Here is a 27,189-nt window from a genome sequence, read left to right on the forward strand (position 1 = left end):
GTCCCAAGTGGTTTTTTTGTTTTAAAGAGAGGGGTACACTAGCTAGTATACAAATATTCCCGAAATTAACCGTTTAATTAAATCATTTACAAGGTCTCTGCCTTATTGCTTACATGTGTCCCATTATGTTTTTTTTACAACTGCTGTAACTTCAGCTGTGTTTTGTAAATAGATTAAGAAACGAACAGGATTTTTCAAACTGTATGTGGTATGCGATGTATTTTTAAAGCTGACAACACTTAGGAAGCTGTCTTCCTAACTCCACTCGATCGTTCTTTAAAAGCTTCGTTTGATTGTGCGGCGAAGCTCTTAACTGTAAATCCAGTATATTTGGTTTCAAATTCAAGAGTATTTCAAACTGCTATCGAAAATTTAAAAGAAAATCGTTTTGTATTGATGTAGCTTTCATTGTTACTTTTAATATTGTTTTTTTTTTTTTACTCCAAAATATTTTTTAAATCAGTGAAGTTATATCTAGAACCGTTAATCATAATGTTAAAATAATGAATTAACTTGCTTATAAAAATTAGAAGATAAGATGTCTTAGTTATTTCACTTTTCTTAATGTGATAGTCTTCTAACCTGGTGATAAAATCATTTTTGTGAAAGCGGATAGGTATTTTATAGAAACACATTTACGACTCCTACACTGTTTTTGTCTCAAAGTGCTACGTATAACGTAGGTGGATTTAATTTATTACCGTTCACCGTTATAATAGAGTGGATACGGCCTTTGTTTAGTGGTTATAATATATTGAGTAATGGACTTGCAATATTTTACAAGTTCTGTTTTTAATTGATGTCAATAGATTTTTGAAAAAAAAGGTTTGAATTTTGATCTCTTGCGCGAACATTACCTATACTTATCGAAGAGAACGAAAAACGACCCATGTGTGTAATACTGCCAGAGTTTCTTTAAACGTAGGCTTTGATCCAGCAAGGGTAAAGACGCGAATACTTATCTCTTTCTATAAGTTTTATTTTTAAATTTTGATGCCTTACATTCATGACTTAATAAAAATAAATGATTGTTGCAGATGAAGCGGCGAGGGGTGTTACGGTCGGCGGCGAGGTGAGGCAGCGTGGCCGGCATGGACCACGCGGTGAAGGCGATGTCGGCGCGCGGGCCGCTGTCCCGGCTGGTGGCGCGGCGCCGCTTCGAGTCGGCCGAGCTGGAGGAGCTGTACGCGCGGTACGCCTGCAAGCTGCAGCGCACCTCCGTCGGCTCGGCGCTCGCGCTCTGGGCGCTGCTCGCCGCCGCACTCGCCGCCGTCGACGCCACCCGTGGATGGCGAAGAGCACCACAGGTAAATTTAATAAACCCTAAGCAAGTTAAATTCCTCATATCCTACGTTTCTCAATTGGCCATCGACCTTAAGTCGAATACTCGCTCTGACACCTCATAGCACACAAAGCAACGGTGATAATCAAGAACAGGGATAAAATTATGAAATCATTCAAGCAGTTTATATTCGAAAACACAAACTTTCGATGTTATACATATACAAAATGTTTGTCGGCTGATATATTTTGTTCTGTTTAATATGGTTACTTTAACACGTTGTAGCATACTAAAGCGTGTCTTAATAGTGTCGTTTGAGTATATAGAGCAAGACTTTTCAGGCCACTTTTGTCATGGATGACTCACAAACAATAGAGTTGATGCTTATACTAAGAGCGTCGCTGTCCCTGAAAATGTAAAGTGGTCAATTTATAATATGAAGTAGGACCTAATACAGAACACCTTAAAGTGTCTTAGACGCGACTTGACATGGGTAAGGCATTCGAAACTGTAGATCAGATAATAACCCTCTATTAGAACTTCAAGTGTCTTATCTCATAGTTAACACATACCTGAAAATTACTAGGTGGAGCGAGAAATATCGAATGCTTGGCGTAAGTCATTTTTTTATAAACCTTGCCTTAGAACAACACTAGTCTGCCACAAGGTCATGTTCTTGTTCCTGGCCAATTTCAGTTAATAATAAATGTTTTTCTACACTTTTTAGATATGACGACTTAAAACGTCACTTAGAACAGAAAACGTTCATAAGCCAATACACTAAAATGCATTGAAATTGAAATTTACGTAAACCACGCAAAATTGCGTTTGCTCGATGCCAATTTACTTGGAACTCAATAATTGGATCTTTTCAAAAGTACCGACCGTGATTTTTCACCCGTGTGCTCCTCCATACAAAGTAGGGTTCAGTTGCTCTCAAACGTTATATTTACGTTGCAAGCTATCAAAATACATGCAGTGCCGTTATCTGAATAATTCTTTTGTGTTCGTTAAGGTCGGCGTACTCACAGCACACGCCCTGCTATGTAGTGGACTAGCATGGTGGTGCGGTCGCGCGGGTGTGGCGCCGGAGCGGCGGCTGCCGCGTGCTTGCTGGCTGGCGCTCGCCGGCGGCGGCATCGCGCTGGCCGCCACGCTGCCGGCGTGGAACACGGGCGCGGCTGCTGAGGGCGCTGCCCACGTCGTGTGGGCCGTGTTCGCCGCGTACGCACTCCTACCGGTCGGCGCCCCTGTCGCCGCCGGCTTTGGCATTCTCCTACCAACAGCGCACACCATCGCGTCAGCTCTCGTCGCCAACAGATTCCCTTATCACGTTTGGCAACAGGTCAGTTACCTATCTCTAAATCTAACGTTTGGCTACAATTCAAATGTGAAATATGAGCATGTTGACGGACGGTAGTTTTCATGACCGTGAAAACGAAGTTAAATTCCGTCGCGGGGAATGGTCGGAATTATCTATGCAATAAAATTTTCAAGCTTAAGCAAATAGTGTCATGCGGAGCGGACCACAGTTAACCTAGTTATCGATTGGTGTTCATCGCGAGACTAGGCGATGCCAATAAAACAAGACAGTTGTGTTGGCTTAGGGTTATTAGTGCTCGTATATGTTAGTTTCACAATTTGACCTTGGCACGAAACATCGGGGTTGTTATATTGCCTACCTAGAAATTGATATTTTTGGCTACAGGAATATTGTAGATTTGCATACTTCGAATAATCGATCAGATTTTGCCGACGTATTCCTCTAGATAAATTTATAGTCAGAAAATTTCAACTGTGTTTTCCTCACTAACGAACTAATTCTTAGTGCATGTAGTAATTTTTTCGTAATGCAATTTTATTCCTATAAGGCTTCCTATTATATGAACGGCATATGAACAGAATACATTTTATGATACCATACTCATATAAAATTTATGAGATGGAAATTCCGTAGGCGTGTAAGTGACTGTCGAAGCAAAGTTGATGGGTATAATACATAATTGACTTCGCAAATTCTTTCTTTGATGATAAAAGGAGAAGGCGGAATCTGCCTTTTAGGTGTGTTCACAACAGCTTTAGAAAATACCCTACATTAATATGAATGTGAAACTAGCGTGCGACCGCGGTTACTCATATGTAAATAAGGAAAAAACATCTAAATATAGTCGTTAACTAAAGTTTACTTACGTAATGTCGTTGCCTTATAAAGTAGATTTAAATAACTACACGATTTCAAAGAGTAGTTTGGTTTGGAGTTGAGGTCGTAGCCTTGCCCTCTTGGCGCCCAACGTGGGGCGCTCTTATGCCTCACTCCACAGTACTGTAATAAGGGTTGCTGTGTTTGCGTGCTAAGCTTACGTCATGTTTACTGTCAAAATATATTTGGCATATCCATCAATGTCAAGTAGGTGATTTTTTTGTGAAAATCTATATTCCAGAGATTAGTTCGACCTAAGTTATTAAAAAAAGCGGAGATTTAGAGTATTAATTCCATTTTATGACACTACCTAGACAATATTTCAAAAAGATTTTAGGCAGTATGAAGGTACTATCTTATGTTAAAATAAATGGCAACATTAAAAATTACGAAGATGTAATGTTATAGTAATAAATCTACTTTTAAACTGCTAGTAGAAGCAGATCTAACAGAAAAACTTTAGAAAATTTGAGAATATAAAAACGCAATAAAAACTGAGCGTTTATTGTCCATCTATTTGTGAAGACTTTGTGTTATAATATGTAGGCATTTATATTTCAGTTTTATGTGTATTTAAAAATACTTTACAACTCCATCGTGTACCCTTCGTTATGTAAGCTGTATTAAAATTTCCCTGGCACTCGTGTGTTTCATATTTAGTCTGCGGGTATTTCCATTCTAGTCTATTTGCTATATAAATAAAGCTTCTTAGGCATTGGTCTTATGTAATAGAAATTTGAGTAACTAAAAGCAAATAGACCATGGAAATATTTAATATGAAAAAAGAAATATATTAAGTCAGCTCTACTTAGGATGATCTAGCTAGACATTCTAATTAATCCATACATTGATATACATAATCTGGAAAAATCATCTGCCTAGCTGTCACGGTTCATGAGACGTACCCGGTGACGGACGGACAGACACCGGTGCCTCAGTAATAGATTTCCATTTTTACCCTTTTGTTACGGGACCCTACAAATCAAGGACCTCATACGAAAAAAGTAGCTAGCACAATCTCGTTTCAAAAACAAAGCAAATATGAGAGCAAACAACTCACACGTAAACAATGGAAACTAATAAAATATCTCGCGTATTATATTCGTACGTGAAACGGCGGGACGGATTACAGCAATCATTTCAATCTTTGAAGGCCAAAGTATAACAATGACTGAATAAGCTGATAGACTGAAATATAAATATTTATGAAGGCTGCTCATGTTGGAGGTATGAAAGCTTTTTGTATTGCAAATATATCAATCTGCGTCTGTTTATTTGGATATAAATGCAATTCGATCGATGTAAGTATCCGGTGTTCACTGACAGTTAAGAAACTTAGACAATAGTTAAACGGACGTTACCAATATGAAATATGTACTCAAGAATTCCGTAATATTTGGTCGTGTTCAAGGTACTAGGTTTTTACCTAATTTAAAACTTGTCAGAAACGGCTATAGACCATGCCGAGGAACACTGATGGTTGGTTTAGGTAAACAAAAAAAGTGAAACATACAAACACTATTTTTTTTGCATATTAATGATAGCTTATGCATCCAAAAAGAAATCGAAAAAAAAAAAAATCGCGGGTAGGAGTTGGACACGCAATACTGTGGGTTCCCTGCAAAAAGGCTATAAAAAAAAGTATGCTGGTTAAAGATCCATAAAACAAAAAAAAATACGTCAACTATTATGTTGGCTACATAACCTAGTTTTCGGAACAAACATTTCGGTATAAAGACAGTAAGATATTTGACAGATTGGAGGTTATTTACTGCTATGCCGTGTGTACTGACCCTAACGCCGGCAGCGCTCGGAACATCTGGTATTTATAAATCAATCGGCTTACTTGTCTGTAATAGAAGCCGTGATTTGTTATACTATAATGCTTATTATTGCTGTCATTTTGGTAAATTACTATTCTTTATGTTTAATTTAAAGTGTAGGTGAGTAAAAATCCAGTGAACTGGGTATCGGACTCACGACGCTGAGGGCTACATACTTATATGGCTAAGAAATACAAATGCGAAAAGACGAAAAAGACATAGTTATATGACTTTACCAACCGCTGCAGACTCCGTTTTATATATTTTTTGTTATAGTGGTAACGATTACGAGATACATTCTGGTGACAAACAGTCGGACACTAGAGTCTTAGTCATAGGGTTGCGTTTGTACTTCTTGGGCACAGAACCCTAAAAATAACATTTGTTACTTAAAGTGCAAATAAAAACATGTAGACTTAATTATCTATATCTATACTAATATATAAAGCTGAAGAGTTTGTTTGTTTGTTTGAACGCGCTAATCTCAGGAACTACTGGTCCAAATTGAAAAATTCTTTGTGTGTTGAATAGACCATTCATCGAGGAAGGCTTTAGGGTATAAACCATCACGCTGCGACTAATAGGAGCGAAGATACAAAGGAAAATGTGAATAAAATAGGGCAGGTATAAATCATAACTTATATCTTCTACCCACGGCGACGAAGTCGCGGGCAACAGCTAGTTATAGTAATAAAAACAATTCTATTCTTCAGATTAATGTAATTGGTTATACATTATCTTATCTCAGTTAAGTACCAATTTGTTTTCCTTTATCTTTTGTGTCCCGAGAGCATAATTTGTCGGCGAAGATGTTTCGAAAGTAAAACTTCTAATTGGTTTAGTGGAAAATGTTTTTATTGGAAGCTATTATACTTGCTGAGTTACAAATATTCTTTTTTTACGAGTATCATGTAATAATTATGTTACATAAAAAAACCGCCAATATCAAAGTTTCCGTTGAATAAAGTTAAAGAAAAACGTACATACATATATGCAATAAAATGATCAGCCACCAAATTTTTGGTCGCACCGACTATTTCTTCACCTTAATTGGGTAAATGAAATTTGGGTACGTTACTCTAATAAAGTTAAAGATCAATCAAGAATATGTATGTAAAAGTATAGAGTTTCTATCTCCATAAATCAATTTACACTATTACATAAAAAAATCCATCTTCATGAAATATCAGTCAATTTATTGTGATATAATAAACTGATGCTTCAATATAGTTTACGCATACCAATCATCTAATCATATTTCAGTATAAACCATGTGGTCACGTTACTATGAGCTGCGTATTACATTACGTAAATGATGTATTATAATGATTGATATCAACTTTAACTAATGTTCAATAAGATCAAATTCAAAGGTTTTATTTCTAATAGGCCTTCTTAATGTACAGTAATGGCTCTACTGCGTGACTCCTAAATGTTGATTATTTGGAGAAGAATTAACAAGAAAGTCCACAAGTTACTCTTTAAAAAAAAGAGTGCTTGTACTATATATAATATATGATTTACGTATGCAACAAAAGAGTTATATAACAAAAAAGTAATAGCCAAATAAATAATTAAAAAAGCCAGTCATAAAAAAACAAAACAAAACAATTGATACATGTGCAAAGCCACCACAACACCACAATAAAAAAAACAACGTTTAAAGGACCAAAAAAATATAATAATTCAGTGTTGTTTTCTTCATCCAGTAAATAAATATAATTATAGTCCTATATCAGCATGCCCTTTTTAGAATTCGATACTTGCTATTCACATGCAGCTGGCTCTCTGTGTGTGCAAAAGTGACAAAGCTATAACCCGTGTACTGCGCCATCTTATTTCCACATCATCGATAATCTTGCTTTAAAAGGTGGTGAACCTTTTTATTTTGAGAACATGTTAAGATAGTTTAACAAATAATTTGAAGAACAATTGTGTTTCATTTACAAGGGATCATTGTTTTAGTACTAAAAGATTGTTATCTTTTGTAGTTTAGGTTTTGTGGGAATTATTCAAGAAGGGCCTATTATGTGGGTATATCTATACTTGCCTAGTAGGTACATCCTTTCGTCTTGGAATCTCCAACTTGGATCTATTCTCAAAACATCTTCAATGCTAGCAAACCATTTTGATAATAATAATATATCTAAACTAGCTGTTGCCCGCGACTTCGTCCCCGTGGGTAGAAGATATAAGTTATGATTTAGGTATACCTGCCCGGTTATTTTCACACTTTCCATTATATCTTAGCTCCTATTAGTCGCAGCGTGATGGTTTATAGCCTAAAGCCTTCCTCGATGAATGGTCTATTCAACAGAAAAAGAATTTTTCAATTTGGACCAGTAGTTCCTGAGATTAGCGCGTTCAAACAAACAAACAAACTCTTCAGCTTTATATATTAGTATAGATAATAAAATGATGTTTCTGTTTTAGCATTTAGCGGATAAACTCTATCTCTAGAGGGCAATGGAAATAATAAATTAACTTTTTCTCTTGGCTGCAGTTTTTAACTGCAATACCCTAATGGATACTCTTGAGCTACCTTACCTGCTTGTATCGTTTTCAACTTTTACCACTTTTTGCTTTCTCATTTCATAATACTTAGTCTAGACAAGAGCTAAAAAGCTGTTACTTTATAGACGTTATGATATTGTAGTACTTTTACGAATGAATAAGAAAAACAACACTACAAGTACTAAAAGATGGTCACATTATAAATTTGCATACATGAATATGTTACCCGTTTGGAATTTTAAAATTCAAAATCATTGTAGTGGACTAATGTATTCAGAATAATCTTTTCCCGTTATTATTGTGACAACATTCTCACTGTTTTTACGCAAAATATTCCTAAAGAAATGTTGTGTTGTTATAATAATGGTTCCTATCATGACATTTTGTATAGAATAGTTATTCGCTGGGCAGCCAATGTCGTTCCCGTGTCACCGCACGGCCTCAAGGGGAAGCCAAAACACATTTATGGAACATGTCTCCACCGCGAGCGAGTTCACCGCGCATTTCCATAATAATAATGTATTATACAACGATGGGCGCAAAATTTATTCACAGTTGCTCGTTATTCACACGCCAGCGTCAGGTCACATTCATGTCACTCCACTGAATGTCTATTCGCTATAATTATCTTGATTGCTCTCCAATGAACTATAAAGCAAATATTTTAAAAGTTTACCGACGTTGAGCTTGAAATATTTGTGCGCATGTATCCCAGCGCACGTCACGGCTGCCGATTCTGTATTCAAATGTTTTCAACATGTTGAAAAATATATCTCACCGGTATGCTGCGGAAATGAATTGCGAACGGCCCGAATAATGCAGACACATTCGTATAATTTAATCGGGCGCTTTTACACCGTGTGCACTCCCGCCGCCGCAGTACGGTCGCGTTAGGTGATAAACGATTTAACGATCCATTCGACAAGATTTGTGTCGGCTATCAGGAATTATTCAGCATGTCAATCACGGTGTTATAAACATTATGTCTTGTAACTTTGACCATTAAGGCATTTAGGAGAGTAATGAATATGTCGATTTAACTAGATATAATAGTTTCAACATGAATCCTTCACCTGTTCTGCTATCGTGAAGTACATCAGAAAGTGTTCGCAGGCGCCACTACGCGGCATGCTAATAAACACGTCTTGTCTCGCGACTTGATCGCGGCCATATACCATTTCACGTAATGCAGTCGGACAGGTGAGCTTTCTTGTCATTCTGACTGGTGTTGTGAAACGCAAGATCATGTTCATATTAGATACAGTTATTGGGAGGAGTTGTCACTCCGTCACTGTTCACGCGAGACTATAATGTTCTGCAGTTGGTCAATAGTAGTTTGCGGCATTCTGTTTACTTTCACAATATTTAAGTTGTACGCGTACTATCGGTAAAAATAAAGACTCCCGAGGTAATATAAACATGTCATATAATCTATCTGTACTCTTTTAACGTTCATCTAACTGATCCATTTAAATGCTGCAAGCAATTGACAGCTGTTGCAATTCATAGCACAAATTTAAATGGCTCGTGCCTTTGTTACTATAAGCGTGAGCCAAAGCTCAATTTAAAACACAAATATGAAAAATTCAACTTAAAAATTTCGTTACATACATTTCACATCCTCCTGAATAATGTATCTTAAATTCGGAGAAGTATATTCGTTTTATAGCTCTCAAAGCTGTACAGCTTGTTTTGAATGACTGTAAAATGTTTAGTAGATTGTTGACATTGAATATTTTGTTATTAGAAGGATGAGTCAATTTGTGGGGGCGAGTGTGGCGACGCAGGCGACAGGTTACATTTGCATAACTCGGGCTATGTAGTGCACGGCTCGTTGCCTCTCTCATAAACACTATAAATAAATGAGACGTTTAACGGGCCACACTGATCACTAGCTCAATAAAATGATAGTAGGTGTGTCAAGCGCCCTGTTATGGCAGCCGACTTGCAATAAGCTTTACCATCTAGAGCGTGAACTTCTAGACAGCTAACATTAATTTATATCATGATATTCAATATGGATAAGTTATTCACACGCGTTAAGGTATAGAACGCCGACATAATATAATGAAAATGCGTTTACTTGTACGAGGAAACGGTGGGAATAATCGCTAATCAAGTAATTACCTCGGGGGAGAGGGGTTCTGAATAAATCAATGTAGGTGCGTACTCGCTACGATATCGAGGTGATATTTTTATGACAAACGCAGCTTAACCACCCAATCGTAATAAATTAAAACATTACAATTGTTTCTTGTGGTATTTCAACCTGGTACACGTAAATACTTAATTATATTAATGAGCTTTCCACTTTTCCTGCTTATTTTAATAGGATTTTCGTTCTGTACCCTGAGTACGTGTGTACTGTGTAATGTTAACGATCAGTGTTCCCCGTTTCCCGCGCTAACCCTCCACGAGTTTTTCTTTTAAAGCCGAGTGTTTTCAGACCATGTTTAATTGAATTCCAGTACTGAATGTGTTTGCACTTCGCTTGAAATGTATGTTTCAATATTACGTTTTGCTTTATAAGTGATGTGTATAATAACGCGAAGTACTTAAACGAAACTGTTACCTCTAAAAAATAGAAGCTTTTTGGGGTTCCGTACCCGAAGGGTTTTAACGGAGTTATATTACTGTCTGTATATCATGAATCATGATAGCTAGAGAACTGAAATTTTAACCGATTATGTAATTTTTGCTGCCTCTATAAAAATATATAAATTTGAGGCCTTGTTGTACGGAATCCCAATGTCCCGAATCCGACTCGCACTTGACCGGTTATATTCTTACTTGAACTGAGCAACAATTGCTATTCACGTAGCGAAGTATTGATATCGATTTCAAATTAACTTATCTTCAATAGGTACAGAATACATTGATATTCATACGAAACATACCCTTCAGACGGCATAAAGAAACGTTGTACATATAGGAATATGAAACGATTCTTCAAAAGTTGTACACACAAACGGAACTTCATAAACTATATCTAAGTCTTTGATGTCATTCAGGCGACACGTACTTGTCTTACGTCGCTAGTAAGTTGTCTCATTACTTTTATAGCATGTTATGCAACATGTTATATTGTATAATCAACGTTTATTTTATAGGTAAGGAAATTTATTCTACGTATAATAGTATTGCACTATAGTAAAGACACTTATAGCTACTACAAAAACATTTTAACTGAACTATCGATTAAGAACCAACATACTATTAAAAGGAGGTAAAGGTTCTAATGCTTGCTACTTTTTCGGCTTCTTTCGTTAATATTTGCAAGGCAGTGACAGGATGATATTATTTTAATAAGAAAGATATATCCGTCTCTTATCTACAAGTTTCCGCTTCGACTTTTGTAATGGTAATATATTGAATGCCTCGGTCAAAAGGTGATTTCTTAAAAGTCATATAACAAATACCCAGTTTTTTATGAATCCAAGTCCTAAAACTATCAGAAAACCTTTCAGAAATCCGAAATAATACCTACATTCCTATACGGCACTCACGATTCCGTACATTCTCCTATACGCTTTTTGTATCATTAGATTGACCTTATTACGTCGCCGCTTTCACACGTCCCGTGCGATAAATAGGAGGGTGCGTCGAGGGCTTTATGCTGCCATAATCTTCTACGACAGCGAACATATCAAAATATTTCCAAATGACGCAATACACCTATCATCTTCTATAACTTCATCACATCGTTCTATCGTTCTTTGATACGAGAATTTATGTCATAAGTAAAAAGTAATGTGGATGATTTAGTGATCGTTTTCGTGAGACCTGTTTTACCGACAGGGCAATCAATGTGGATAGAAAGAATCTCTATTCCAACAGAAAAACAAAAGTTCCCGGAAGAAATTGGGTTGAATTAAGTGCGGACTGATTTACGTTACCACATAATTTCAGTATGTGTAGTTAAATATATGTGTTTGAACAGATGGTGGGCAATGTGGTGGTGTTCGTGTGCGTGAACGTGGTGGGCGCGCTGATGCACTCGCTGATGGAGACGGCGCAGCGCCGCGCCTTCCTCGACACCAGGAACTGCATCGCGGCCAGGCTTGACATGGAAGACGAGAACGAAAAACTGGTAACTACTCTTCTTCCTATGAAATATGATATTTTGCACTTCATGTCTCCTAACCCTAATTGTTCTTTATTTCTGTGTTACATTATATCGGTCTCGTAATTTCTCTTCTTATATTCGGTTTCTTAGAAATCTCAACACAACGCCGCAAAATAAATGTAGCAGAAATTATGCCACTCATATTTCCAATATACAATATTCTGGTTCCACCCGTAGTTGTAACTGCAAGTAGTAGCTTGTCAAGATCCAGTAACAAGACCCTATAAGTATATAACAGCTTAAACTGTACGCACTCAATTAAGGACTCGTATTATTTCCATTATTATGCACATTTATATAATATGTTATTAATTTGCCTTATCCAATGAATCATGGTATTACGTGTCTGCTTAGGTAGGTCATGTCTAAAGTCTAACAGGAAGATGGTCAGAGGAAAAGGGATAATAGAACATTATTCCTTCACTTTTCGTCAGTACCAGACAATTATCCTCAGTTAAGGAGTAAAAATAATTTGCTAACCATTCTGGAGATACCATGGAATGCCGTAAAACATATTGTGATAACTACACACGCTCCATTACCAACACCAATTCCAAAATACCATTCCCATTTGTCCATAACATTGTATTAAACCTTTTATTCCACATTCGTACAAATAAATACAGTTAGTTCTATGGCTCATAAAATTGGTATAACCAACTAACTGCGGAATCTAAAACGTATAGAATCTCTCAATTTGTACCCAGCTACCGTGTGATTTTCTATTCATGTCTACTCAATTCGGAACAGGTCCTAAGGTAGCTCATATACGAAGCAATGCATGTTTCCTATTTCCACTGATTTAAGTTTCCAAGTGAATACGGCCGCAGAAACTCCTTGATTCTTACGCAAAAAGAGGCGTTTTATAAGTTCGACGTGTCAGTCTGTGGCATTATACCTGAAAAACTGATTGAGCATGTATAATTTGGTTTATTTTGTATCGTTCTAAATCGGATGAGCCGTTTAAAAGGTGACAGTAGGGAAAAGTTACCGAATGTCTGCAAGTTTACCCAGATGAAAGCGCACTGAAATAGAAAATTAATGACTCAATCAAGAGATAGTTCTTAGCTTCGTTTGATGATAAAATTGGTAACGAGGAAATGTGAGATGGAAAACCATTTCTTGTGTGGGAGTACCTATAGCTAAGACTGAGATTTAGCAAATATCTAAGTTTTTGCAATTCTGCTAAAAATATTTTTATTGTCTTGTCAGTTATTGTCGAGGGTTTTTATTTCATTACTAAGCTCGCGTCATTCGTGAGTAAAGTCGTTGTCGTCAGACTTTCGTTGCTGCATGTACAAAAGACCAAATAAATATAACATTTGAACTTCGATTTTGCTGAAACGCAATTTTTGAATATATATTTCGATATTCCATTTTCCTACCGTAAGTATGAATGTAATAAATAGCTTCGGGTTATACCAACGAAATTGTTCCCTTTCTGTTCTTTCACAAAATTCCTTTACAAGGGACCCTTTGTGTGGCCTTGAGATATTGCTACAGTTATTATGACTTGATAAAGAAGCTTATAAAATATTAAAACGATTACATTTTCCAATTCTGTACCGACTTTCTCGGTACGTATTATTCAAAGCATTTAATATTATTTACCTTAGTGGGAAATTAAGAGTTATTTTATGCAAAAACAAAGTGCAATCAACCGCAACTCGTAAGTAGCGTATTACTGAATACCGACGTCATAATTAACGTGTCTAGTAACCTATAATTATTGAGACGCTTGTAAATGTCAGTTCTTGACTCCGTTGTGAGAAAAGAAAAGAAGGAAATTCCAGTTATCGTAACGGTTTTTTTCGTTTGAATACTAATTAGTTACCTACTGATTAAATTAATGTTTAATTGCATAAAAAAAAATTGAAATGTACGTAAAACTTAAAATCTTTCCTCTATCTAGTATTGTTTTCCTTATGTTTCATTTACTAAAATAACTAAATTATACAATCAAAAATAATTTTCCCTTCAGACACTTAAAAAGACCATGATTTCATAAGAAAATTTACGATAATTGAAGAAGAAGGGCTACGAAATAATTTATTTCGTTCGTAAACAACAATTAGGAGCCACTTGTGATTATTCTGTGTAGAGAATTTCGGGATTATATTAAAGATATAAAACTGTAAAAGGTGAAATTTTGTTCCACTTCTCTGGTTCGTAAAATAAAATGACGTTAATAATTCTTTACTGCATCTCAACTTGGTTGACAAACCAGCTAAAAAATTACAGATTTTAAAAGTGTAAACGATCATTTAACATTTTTATTTATGCGTCTGGGACTCTGGTTTTCCATTTTAAACACCATAAATTTCCATACTGTCTGTAACGGTAGAAATGAGGGGACATAAAATAAATAAACTTATATCAAACTCAGTTAAGTGTGAAGGCTGGTTCTGGTCCAAACACAACATTTTGTTAGACGATATGTTAATAAGTGGGACATTAATCCAGATTACAATATTGTTTTATTCATGCCGCTTAACCTAGTATAAAAAAGTTGTTAGTAGCCCATATTATAGAAGCTTGAACAAATTGCCACGAGGGTCGCTACTTATACGGTATAGTCGGCGCATTTCAATTTGATACTAGTCGGCGACGTCTTTATAAGATTCTATAGCGGATACCTAGAACGGTTCGAAGCAAATTGTTCATACACGCCTCGTAAAAAACTCACTTAAAACAGGTATAGGATTAATTTTCTTAAACTCGTAATTTTCAACTCCGTAGGTTTATTGCCATATTGGGCGTAATTACATTTTATTTTTTTGTGCGCTGATGAATGATTGAAATAATTATCTTTTTCTGCACCGGCTTCTATGAGCTACAGCTCCATTGCAGACGAAACCTACTTGGAATATTATAAAAAATACAAATATTCTGTTTCCTTAAAAGATTATTATATTTATGTGTTTAATAGATCATTGTGTTCAATTCGGCCGAATGCCAAACGCCTTATTCATAAAACATATTTACATTACTAACAAATAACTCACTCTAAACAATACTTTCCTTTATATGATTTTTTATTGTATAGGAACGATTGCTGCTGTCAGTGCTACCACAACACGTTGCCATGGAGATGAAGAACGACATCATCTCGCCCGTCGAAGGACAGTTCCACAAAATCTACATACAGAAGCACGAGCAAGTCAGGTAAGCTCTCTTTAACAACCCAGATATTTTACGGCCCTTATAGATTAACTTGGAGAGTTCGGAATATGCGTTGAAATGACAGCTGAAAATAGATAACAGACATTCCAGTACACACCGCAAGTTTTATGTCTTCAAACAAAAAAAAAAAATCTTGTGGAAAGATCAGCATTAGCTCGAATAACGGCCTAATCTTCTTAGCTACGGGTCTAATACTCCTTAACAGGTCATAAAATCATAATCCTATTATATACCTACCATATACCGAGTACAACTAAACCTAATTAGCTTATATTCGCCAATTTAGTGGCAGTATCTCATCTAGAACGCGACAAGGCTTTGGCCTACCTCCAAATTGATCTCGGAACAACTCTCTCCGATTCAATACCTTGCACAATACACTGCAGATCAGGCCATCGAGAATTAATAAAATTGATGAATTGAATAAATTCCCCTCCTTATTTGAGCCGTTTCAGGTTCAAGATCGGAATGCTCTGATATATAAACATTGAACACAACACGTTCTCATCAAATTACGTTAAATGAGCAGTTTAAGCGAATCTCGCTGACCCCTTACATATGTATTGGTAAAATCTCGACTGTCCGACAAAGGGTCTGTCGTTACAAAGTCGGGCCTGTTGAAAAGTAAACGAAGGTCAAGTGTTCTTTCCAATAAACGAGAGTAGCAGCGTACCCTTATCAAGTTGTATTGATTCTATTTAATGACGCTAAATATAGCCATGGGCAAAAGCAGGTGGCTTATTGGGTGGACGAAAATACCTTGAGCTAGTATTAATATAACTATAATAGAATCCTAGATGCATACGAGCTGCTACCAGGCTCCGACATCTATTATTAAGTGATACTCTCATATTTGCCTATTGTGCGCGATGGATGCACATCCCTAAGGGAGGCTGAAGTCATGTCATCGTCGCTCAAGCTCTGCCGAATTGCATTAGTTATCTACCGGAACACCCAGTAGTTATTCCTTCCTCATGTTAAAAATGATAAGCCTGCTTTGGAAAACTCATCAGTTATGTCCCTAGCAACATGTTCACATGACCAGAAAGCCGCCATGTTTAGAATAAACATCAATACGATAGTTCTACCTGTGGTTCTACTGTTAGTAATTAGTGCACAACTAATTAATTTACATTCAATTGTTCAAATGTAAATTGAGCTATTGAAGAGCATTTCTGTCCGTGTATGTGAAAATGCATATAGGTCTATAATGACATGCTGTCGCTCGAAGCATTTAATTTATAAAAAATATTTATCATTCTAACAATAAATAAATTTACCAAACAATTCTTTAATTGTTTACACAAAAGTACCTACGTTTGACCCGTAGTCATGTGAGTAAAAATATTAATTTCTCGCTTGGATCTGAAGCGGGACAAATACAAAATGAGGATATTTTTGGCATTTATCATCACTTTTACTATATTGGGAAACTCTGTTACCTTTTATTTACGCGTAGTATATATTTATACTCTTATCGATACCGATCTTTCCAAGCCACATCCAGCTTTAAATGTAATATGGGTGATTTCGAAGACAACACACAACACTTCAACGTTTAAAGATCAATTTAATACGCTTTGAGCACATTTAATAAGTTTATTTTAATTTTATTTATTACATTACGTTTTATCGTTTCGATGGTCTTAAATTCGTTTGATGATGCTGAATTTGTTTAAGTATTTATAAATTTTATTACGATGCATTAAAACGAAACGAATTCCTTGATGTGTTCGGACATTTTGGGGTGAGTCGGGTCGCGATCTTTATTTATTCATTTGTTTACATGATTTATTCCGTTTACCTCATCAGGTAATGTGATAAAGGAGAATTTACAATGGGTACTACCTGGCTTTTTGTTTACACTGTGTTCTGTTATCTGGGTCAATTCAACAACGGTTACTGTTTCAATAATTTATCGGGTAAAAGGTACAAAATTTTGCTTTGTCCGAGATATTTTTCACCGATGATAAAGTTTATGGTATACAAAATCCTTTGTTACAATTGTGACTAATGGTGCAAAATACGATGCGATTAATCAACTGCTTGCCACTTTAAAAAATGAGAATGCCTTAAAAATTATGATTACATAAACAAACGTTAATTTTATCGTTTGTTTTGTTTTACTTTTCAACATGTAGTACATGCTATCTGTTGAAAATTCCCTTCGACACGTCCATAGCTTCTAATTGTTGATGTTGCTATCAGAGTCAGCCATGTTAAGCGGTCCACACATTAAGATTAACGTTATCGCCTTCTAATTACTTACTGCGAGGCTACAACTAAATACTAACGCGATGGACGTTAGAATTATCGTTTCCAAGTAATACTTATTTATTACTTTCTAATGTACCTGTTGATTGTTGTTTGTATTTTTGTAGGAAATAAACATGTTTGAAAATCAGTAGCACTTTAATTCATTCATTTTTTCTATTTGGCGTTCTTTTGTATGTTTATCGTCATCCTAGCCTTTTCTCTACGTTTGGGTCGGCTTCCAGTTTAACCGGATACAGCTAGGTACCAATGTTTTACAAGAAGCGACTGTCTATCTGACCTCAACCCAGTTGCAACCTGGGCAACACGATACCCCTTCGTAAGACTGGCTTTGACTACCCAGTTTCTAACTACCCGTAACGACTGTCAAAGATGTACAATTATAGCCGAGACCCACAATTTAAAGAGCCTTCTAAAACACAGAGGCTTTCGTTATGTAGAGAGAGGTTACCTATCCAACCGTATCAAGCGTAGCTTGACTTGTGATGACTCCTCCTCTTTTGTAGTTAATCTATTTATTTACCATGGTCAAATGTCACTGTAACGAAAGCTGAAACTCAAGAAAATAAAAGTAAATTTACACACAGATCAAAATATTTTTATACATAGTAATTAAAATTATTCAACGATTTTAACGTTGGAAATCTTTAAAATATTTTTTTAAACTTCCGTAACACATTAGCTTGTAAATTATCTAGACCGTGAAAATAAAACATTTTGATAATAGATAAATGAGGGCAGATTTAGTTTTCATCCTGACGTGATGTATTGCTTATGAAAAACATCTTCATACAATATTTATATTAACACCACATTTATTTTTATAATCAGATTTAATATTTGGTTATCTTTGATGGATAGTAAACACGGAAAATCGTCCAATTAGCTTTTATTAATTTGTTTTGTATTGACTTAAAATTATGAGGTTTCCAATTCGTTGATGGTCATTTTAAGAGAAATCGATCTAGTCCAGCCTAATATTATGAATATGAGGGCTCTTTACAAATAGGCTCAAGAAAAACAAATCGGTTGTGTTAAGTTACGTTAAATAACAAAAGAACCGTAACAAACTTTGCCTAACCTCGATCTATATTTGTATCCTTTTGGGTATAGAACCCTTAAAAGTATTCTATCTCTATATCACGCTGTCACAGCCAAACCAAAATATTATAGGAAAAAACTTGAACTCTAAGAAAAAATTGAGACCTACTTTAAATAAGTGTCTAACTGCATAGAAATTCAAGAATTAAACAGTGATGTTTGGGGCCAGTTGACTGGTCACATGTATTTATTACTTAATGATATCAATCACCATGTTTTCTGTGGTTAAATAAACTTAGTCTTACACAACTTAGTGGTTACATGAGTCGGCTCGTTTTCTTACTAGTAACTTGTTAGACATAAGTATATATCTTGCCACTGTCTAACAGATACAACTTAACATAACTTCGAAGGAATTCTTAAAGATATGTTATTGTAGTAGAGCACTCAGAATTCGAATCAGAAGATTTATTCTTCATCTAAGATGTTACTGTAATTATACAAAAGACACATTTGCTAAAGTATGAATTGATTCTATTTTTAACCCTTCGGGTACGTAAGTCTTACAGAAGTATCAATCATCTTAAGGGACACTACAATAACTAAGTATGTAGCAGTAATACTATCAAAAGTACTAGAGACTTTCCGACTTACCTATGTTTTTTTTTTTTTTTTCATTTATTTATTATTTATTTTTTATATTTTTATATTTATGTTACGTCTTATAGTAGTATTATTGCTGGTGTGGAAGCCGCTCTTTGCAATTTTTCAATTTCTTTCTTTCATAAGAACCGTCTCTTTACAATAAGATTACTTTAAAATTTCGTTCTAGACTCTGAACAGTCGTTAAAAGTACTTGAGATGAGCATTAAGAGAGTAGATATTATGATACAGCTTATCATAACAATAGACGCGTTCATTACGTCTGTATTAATTGGTTACATGTTCGAACATTTTTAATTAGTCGGCTCTTAAACATGTTCGCGATGTTTTAATTAAATACTGGATTACATTGTTTGTAGAACGGTTTGCGTTTTTGTTTTTAACTTGTTATTAATTTGTGATAGAGTTGATTTTTCATTTTGTTGTTTAGGGTTTAGGGTGTGTTTCTTTTATTAAATGTGATGATTTAATCATATAATATTTTTTACATAAAAAGGAACGTACTTCCTTTAAAAACTACTGCCAAACTTGCTGCAAATCAATTTACAGCTATTACACGAATCAAAAATATCAACAAAATCGGTTCATCTATGCCGAAGTTCTGAGCTAAATAGTCTAAGTCTAGTTTTTAGCCTCCACTCCGATATTTAAATGCGTTTTATATTCCTTATGTGATAAAATGAAAAACACCATGTTTTTTGTAAAATCTGACTTTAGTCAAATACTCTATTATTATAGTTCAGAGATGCCACTTGTTCCTAAATTCCTGCTAAATATAATGTGAATAGAATCGACACTTAGCTTCTTAGCGCTGACGTCACGATCAGTCTACATTAAACAGGCACTTGTCTCAGTAAATTAAGATTTGGCCCTATCATCTAGTGTTTGTGTTGTTACTTCTTACTAAACATTTGAAAGCATCATTATCTTGCGAAATTATTAAAGATATGTTTTTGAATTAAAAGCATTTTGTTCTGATATTTTGATAAGGAAAAAAGAAATCATCTTCATGTCTACATTGATCCTAGAAGTTCCATTACAAACACATTTTTTTTTCATAAATATATAAGATTTTACGTTGTTATTTCAACAGTTATTCTGTTTGAAATGAGACGCTATTATTCAATAAAGAAGGAAAAGTTCTCATGTTAAATTTATTTATTTTTTATTAAAAACGACGCCGCAGTATCTCTCAAAGGTCACCTTCTAACATCGTATCACACTTCACTACAGTATTACTTCTTAAGTAACATGTGTATGAACACAATTTCGTTCCCATACATTTCAAATAAGTTCGGATAGTTTCAAACTCGAATAGAGTTCTTATTCATGAGTTTGTATCGACTATATCGATACAGCGAGGACTGAGACATAAAAATATGTCCTCAACTGCACCCAAAACTAGTGATAGCGAGCAAATAATGACAATGACTTTATTTCCGTGTTTCGTAAAGTAATACATGGAAATAGATTTTTCTCTGAAAACACAATTAGGATTTTTAGGATACAAGTTCTGCAATGAGTTTCGCACGATTTTTTCTATAAATACCGAGGGGTTCTCAAAACTCAGACAGCGCATTAGCTTTCGGGACATTCGCTTTTCATTTTATTTTCTTTGAATAGACAGAAATCCGAGAGTACTGTTCCTTTTAATTTGGAATGTAAATTCTCTCACGTTAAGTGTGTGAATATTGTTCTTTTGTAGAGCGGTTTGGCGAGTCACCGCCCATCACCGGTAGCGTCGCGACGGTGAATCATTATGCTCATTTAGCCTGTTTGTTAATGTTTATTGCATTTCGTTTGCACAGTTCATTTCCCAGGGCGAATCATCAAGTTTACTGGGATCAGTAGCTACACAGGTGCCTTTGTTCGTAAACGCTACGGTTGAACAAAAATAACAATTTATATTTATTCTACCGTTAATTGTAATTTCACCGCAAACGTGAGCCGTGCGGCTTGGCTCATGTCGATATTGTTTACAACACCTTGTAACAAAGCAAGCGTCTCGATTACATTTTACGTGTCATTACTTCCTAATATACGAGACGTCGATGTTAGGAAATCCTATAACCATATTTTTTTTACTTTTTATCGTCTAAGTATTTGTTTTACGTCAGTACATAATTCACCCGTTTTAAAGACCATTAGGCAGTGAATACTCGAAGCTCGTTACAATTTTGCGAGCAGACAATTCCGCGAATCAAAATGCTTTTAAAAACTGATACAGGAATGCGTCAGTTTGCACCTATCGTTAAAAGCAAATGCTAATAACATTTCGTTGGTACATTCACATCAGTGAAGAGCATTAGACATGTCTGAATGAATTCCCCTTCCTTTATTTTGTGTAACGTCACTCACAGGAGAGTGCAACGTTAATTTGCCGCGTCAAGAGCATCGATCCTTTGTTTAGGACTTAAACGGATGTTTCTCTCCACTGCTATTCCTAGGAAACTTACACGTATAATACGTAGCGGTATATTATTCCTTTGTTCTTTCTGTATAAGTAAGCTGTAGCTCCGGACGCTGGGAAATGAAATAATATAAGCTTTTGTTAATACGAGTGTTCTGTAGTACAAAGTCTTGTTTAAGTCACATAACTTCTAGCTAATACAGGTGTGGGTATTATCTTTTTGGCAGCCATTTTACCCACGCTGCTCTTGAAAGCTAATTACAAGTTTTCCCTTTCGAGGAAATCAAATTTCTGGCTCGAGTCTCTAAATAATGAAACTCTATTTAAGCTTTAATAAATGATTAACAGATTAAATATTACAGGCTTTTTAACTTTATGTACACTTCTTACATCTACTCAGTGTTATCGTATCGTATAAAGTTAGTACCTACTTACGGTGGTTTACACAAACAACCTATATTACAAGCTTGTAACTCATCAATCATGTAAATATTGGTTTAACAGAATTACCAACTATTACAGGAACTGTTACATTGAAGTTTAGACGGTTTCCAACAGCGATGCCGCTCACACCTATTTATTGACTACTTGTCATTCCTTGGCGTGCATCCAAACACTCAAATACAAGTATTATAAAAATATTTTAATGAACAGTCCTACTCTTTACCTAGGGGATTTATGGCCGTTCAGAAGAAGGGCCGCCTTGTTTCTTTAGTTTCAACACATGCTGAGCTAATAAATACGAGATTTATAGTCGGCCTGAACTCTGAGCTTTACATCTTTGAAGATTTGAGCGTGTTGAAAAACAATTCGCATAAATTAACAGAGACATTTGTTTCCCTCAAATTGCACACCAATTAAACAGGTAGGTCGGGAAAGTGAGGTTACATGTCTAATCTCAAAACTTAAAGCTATGATTAAGAGGTACGTAAGCGTTATTTTGTTGTTCTGCTACTCGTCTTATTAGTACATGTCCTAATGTTATTTATGCATGCAAATGGCGCATTCAATGAATCATGTGGATGAGTTAATGCATCCCCTGAAGACTTATCTCGTTGGTTTATATTTGATATATTGTTGGCACCAGTACAGTCGAATTCGTATTACCATTTCCGACTAATGAATGCATAAACCATACTAATCGTTGCTACTGCTATATCCGCTTACGAAAATCTTGTCCAACCTTGGCTTTGAGCTATTAATGTACCTTTTTGTCCACAAAACAAAGTTCTAATTACCAATTAGATATTTACTTAGTATCAAATGCTTACAAGCGAGCTACACCGGTTGATTCGGCCACTAAGGGACATTCCATTAATTATGCACCCGAACTGAGCGGTCATTAGTTTGTTAACAAAGCAGAAGCCATGCCGAGGCTAGGCGCGTCTAATCGATATGAGACGCGTTAGTAGCTTTATTTTTATCAAATTATACTAAGTGTTGTACTTAATGTACAATCAAATTAGAACGGCGAAGTTTTACACGTGTGTGTGTGTAGTTTGTACCCTGACAGACCATTTTATTTGTTTTGGGCTTATTATGACTTCTTATCTATCAGCAGTTTTTAAGCTTCAGATTGCTGTCAATTGCTATCCAACTATTGTTTATCAATAAAATTTAATAGCAAAAATTACGAAAGATTGAAAGCTGAAAGGATTATAATTAACATTTAAAGACTGCATAACATTTCACCAATGTATGAAAGTATCTTACCTTACCTTACCTTACAGCAGTCGCAACAGCTCAAATATAGATTTTCAACAAAAACCTACACAATACTCGCAGAATATTGTTTTGCCACCAAATGCATATTACAATGGATTATCCTGTTCACTTTGTATTACACACAACTGCACTGACTCATACGAGATATGTAAAACATAGTAAACACTAAACAGATTGTATTTCCACGTCTGCGTAAGAAAAGCAATTACTTGAAATACGAATAAACTTTGCATGCAATCCGCCAAATTATATTAATTTAAATTATGAGAAAACAACATCATAGAACATGCATAAATTAAACGGTTACGATCAAACATGAACATGACACACACAAACAAACATACTCCTAAAAGTACCCAACGCATACGTCAACAATATTTTATTTACAAAACTGAAGCGAACGCATCGAATCAGCAAACAGTCAGTTCACACTGCAGGCTCTTTATAATAAACATATCATCTTGATTGATCACTACAAATAATACGTTTAACTTTCAAAAAAGTATTTATGTTAGCCATGGTTCACGTTTGAAACCAGCAAGAATCTTCATAATTTATTAAATACTTGCAGAAAATAATAAACTCGTTATTACCCCATTTTTCTAAAGCTATAATCATAATAAAATATTGTTGTGTACATTTTCAAGAGATTATAAACGCTCCGAATAAAGAAAATGTTATTGTTAGCGCCTTGAAAGTGAACGGAAAATAAATAACTCTCAGATTCTGACAGCTTTTCCTTTTAAAGATGATAAGTTCGAAGCCGCTGCCGTTCAGATTAAAAGACGTGTCTAAAAGCGTCCATCGACATATTTGGTTCAAAAGAATGTGAAATACGAACGTTCATTAAAATGCAATCTATACGGCGCTGTTGATATTACATTTTCATTGAACAAACATAGGATTGGCAGGGGACGAATTTAATTGCCACGTGGTTTGTGTGTACGGAGCTACACTCGAAACTATTTTGTTTATACCATGCGATGGTTATTAACCGACTTCAAAAAAAGGAGGAGGTTCTCAATTCGACTGTATTTTTTTTTTTTTTATGTTTGTTACCTCGTAACTTGCGATTGGGTGAACCGATTTTCATGATTCTTTTTTTATTTGAAAGCTTGTGCTTCCCGTGTGGTCCCATTATCACCATTTCAATATCTGATGATGGGATCTTGTAGAAATCGGGGGAACTCTTCAATAAATAACAGCAGATTAACCGCAATTGTTGCTATAGCATATCTAAGCATTGTTTACGCCATCACACAACATATTATCATGCCTGTACTCACTACAAAGGTTATAAAAACTATTTCGAATAAAAAAAATGTTCAAGGTCACTAAACACACATCTTTTCAATTATCGGTTGTTTTTCAATTATTTATGTAATTTCTTTTTGTGTCATTAATATATTGTTTTGGCTGGCACCGACCTCAAAAATAACTGATTTTAAAATGTAAATAGTATGCATAAGTATCAATAATTTCGTTGATTTTCCTTTAGTGTTCTTTGGCTTGTAATTAAAATATTATTTTTATTCCGTAGTTGCATTTTTGCAAATTGTATTTTTGGCTTTATCAAACTCAACCTTTTGACAAAATTGAATAATATTGATTTGACAACAAAAACATATATTCCGATTTGAAATAAAAAACTACTGAGCCAAACTTTTGATTTTCGGAATCAACAAAATCGGTCCATCTAGTCCCAATTTCTCAAGTCACGAATTTAAGAATATCCCTATTGTTGAAGTTGATTGAAAAACAAAATATGTTATAACGTGTCCGACAGGCATAAGGCATACTAAGTCATATGATCAACTCCAAGGCTCCATAAAATATTAATACAGTTAGTTTATGTAATTCCATTACATTTGTACTTAACATCGATTTCCTGAATTAATTGTCTTACGTTATCACAATAGTAAGCTCTACTAATTCCCAATCGCAATAGGTTACAAAATGCTTTTAGCCTAACTACCTGTAATTGCTTCTATCTTATCAGCCTATCTCATTAAATACATTTGTTTTCTATGTTTTAATTGCGCCCTCACTGTTATAATTGTAGGTGTTTGTATTGTGTTTCAAAGGCCTTTAACGTAGTCTTTGTTGTGACGTCATAATTTGTAGAGTCGATATAAACGTGTAACGTAAGTATGATGAACACCATTTTCCGATGCTTCGACAAAGTGTCTATTGAGTTACGCGCGTAAAGCGTTCCTTTGTGACAGTTTACACAATGTAAGACATTTATTGCGATACATTCCATCAATATACATTTTTACTTTGATGTCTTGAGAATTATATTCTAAGCGGTCGTTTATTTTACTTAAAATTGTATTGTATATTGTGAGTAGATCTGCTATGTCTACGGCAGTATAAAGTCGGTCGCATCTAATTATAATTCATAAATTTTCCTGTCACGTATCGGTACGATTGCGCAACGTATCCGAATGGTGTGACGTCACGTAGCCAGGAAGTCTATTACCGCGCCGCACCGCACCACGCCGCACTTGATCCTTTTAGGCTAAACGGATATTCCGTTGATGGGATTGTCTGTCTGCCTACTTACCCGTCTCGAATTATGCTCACTAAGTTCATTTAGTTTCCCGCAAAAAATGTCTGAAACATCAATTTCGTTTATACGCAAAACGACATTAGACTCGGCAATAATCGTGTATTTTCTTCTAGATCAAAAGGTTTTTTTTATTTCAGCTTCGTACTGGCCGGCGTTGTGTTCAGATTTGTTTTTTGCGTGTCTCCAGACAGTTCTCTGCTACGCTCATTCTTCTATACCTACATACCAACAATTGCTTTAGCTGTTTATGTCTGTGGATAAAAGCTGTTTGAAAAGTAAAAATAATCTTTTATATCGTACCATAGAAATGGTGAAAATATCCCTTATTCACGCTGACTGGAATTTTTGAAATGAATCTCCGCATTATTTTTTTCTTGTTATTTTCACCCGAATGTTCTATGATACGAAAAAGGTGTATTAATGTAATGCTCGTGTCCGAGCCATCGGGTCGTGCGTATGCTCTGCCGTGTTGTTACACATTATGGGTAGGTTTACGGTTAAACAAACATATTCTACGGAGTACCATATAGTTTGGGTCATTATATCTTTGATTAACTTGCATTGTTACATAAGATTCTGAATTATCTTTCTTTTAACGAATATCACCATGCAAATGTCAACAATGATGTTTTTCCAAAAAAGATCATAAACTTGCTAATACCACGTGGACTAAATACGTCGAGGGTTGCTACGGCTACACATCTTTTCGATGAGAAAAATAGGTTCGATTCACGTCATCGACGCGACTTGGCGAGTGACCATTGAAAAACACTCGGTTGCATAATGCTATGTGTAGCTGTGTGCCGCAATCGGAAATCCATTGTGATCACATCGAACTTAGCTATATTTTGTCAACTCCTATTTACATCTAGAATTATGTTGTTTTAACATTCGAGTGGTCTTGTCCTGACGCTTTTATGGTAAAATGGCTGTTATCCGCGCTTACGTCCGCGTGTATTTTAATTTACAGAGCAGTGGTTCCCGTTTCTATGGGAATATAACGTAGACTGGACTAAACCCCATAAACCGCTTTCCGAATTCCCAAAAACCGCTGCGCACATATTTCATTATGTCAATTAAACAATATTAAAGCCAAATATCATTCCAAAAAATCATATAAAACTTTTGATCTGATTTGCATCCTAAGGGCCTTAGCCTTCTTCCTTTTTTAGGCTCTAGACTATCTGTGTACCAAATTTCTTTATAATCAGTTCAATAGTTTAGGCATGAAAGCGAGACAAACGGACAGAAATAGATACTTACACATTTATAATAGATATTATAGGAGAAACATGTAGGTGGTCGGACGACTAGTTGCTACGGAAAAACATGACTTGCGTCAGTTGCCGTCAGTTTGAAAGTCGTTTTGTAGCCAC

At 35.4% G+C, this 27,189-nt stretch overlaps 1 protein-coding gene across 1 annotated transcript in view; it reads left to right on the plus strand.

Annotated features, from left to right (window-relative positions):
* Positions 1 to 868: 868 nt before the first annotated feature.
* The window catches only part of LOC113501500 (Ca(2+)/calmodulin-responsive adenylate cyclase-like), a 49,754-nt gene continuing 23,433 nt past the window's right edge, over positions 869 to 27,189 (plus strand). Inside the window, exons 1-4 of the mRNA XM_026882676.1 lie at positions 869 to 1,307; positions 2,298 to 2,627; positions 11,760 to 11,909; positions 14,992 to 15,110. Coding sequence (XP_026738477.1) covers positions 1,092 to 1,307; positions 2,298 to 2,627; positions 11,760 to 11,909; positions 14,992 to 15,110 — 815 coding nt within the window. The 5' untranslated portion in view covers positions 869 to 1,091. The remainder of the gene's footprint in view (positions 1,308 to 2,297; positions 2,628 to 11,759; positions 11,910 to 14,991; positions 15,111 to 27,189) is intronic.

This window comes from Trichoplusia ni, chromosome 2 (genome assembly GCF_003590095.1).
Source record: "Trichoplusia ni isolate ovarian cell line Hi5 chromosome 2, tn1, whole genome shotgun sequence".
Classification (NCBI taxonomy): domain Eukaryota; kingdom Metazoa; phylum Arthropoda; class Insecta; order Lepidoptera; family Noctuidae; genus Trichoplusia; species Trichoplusia ni.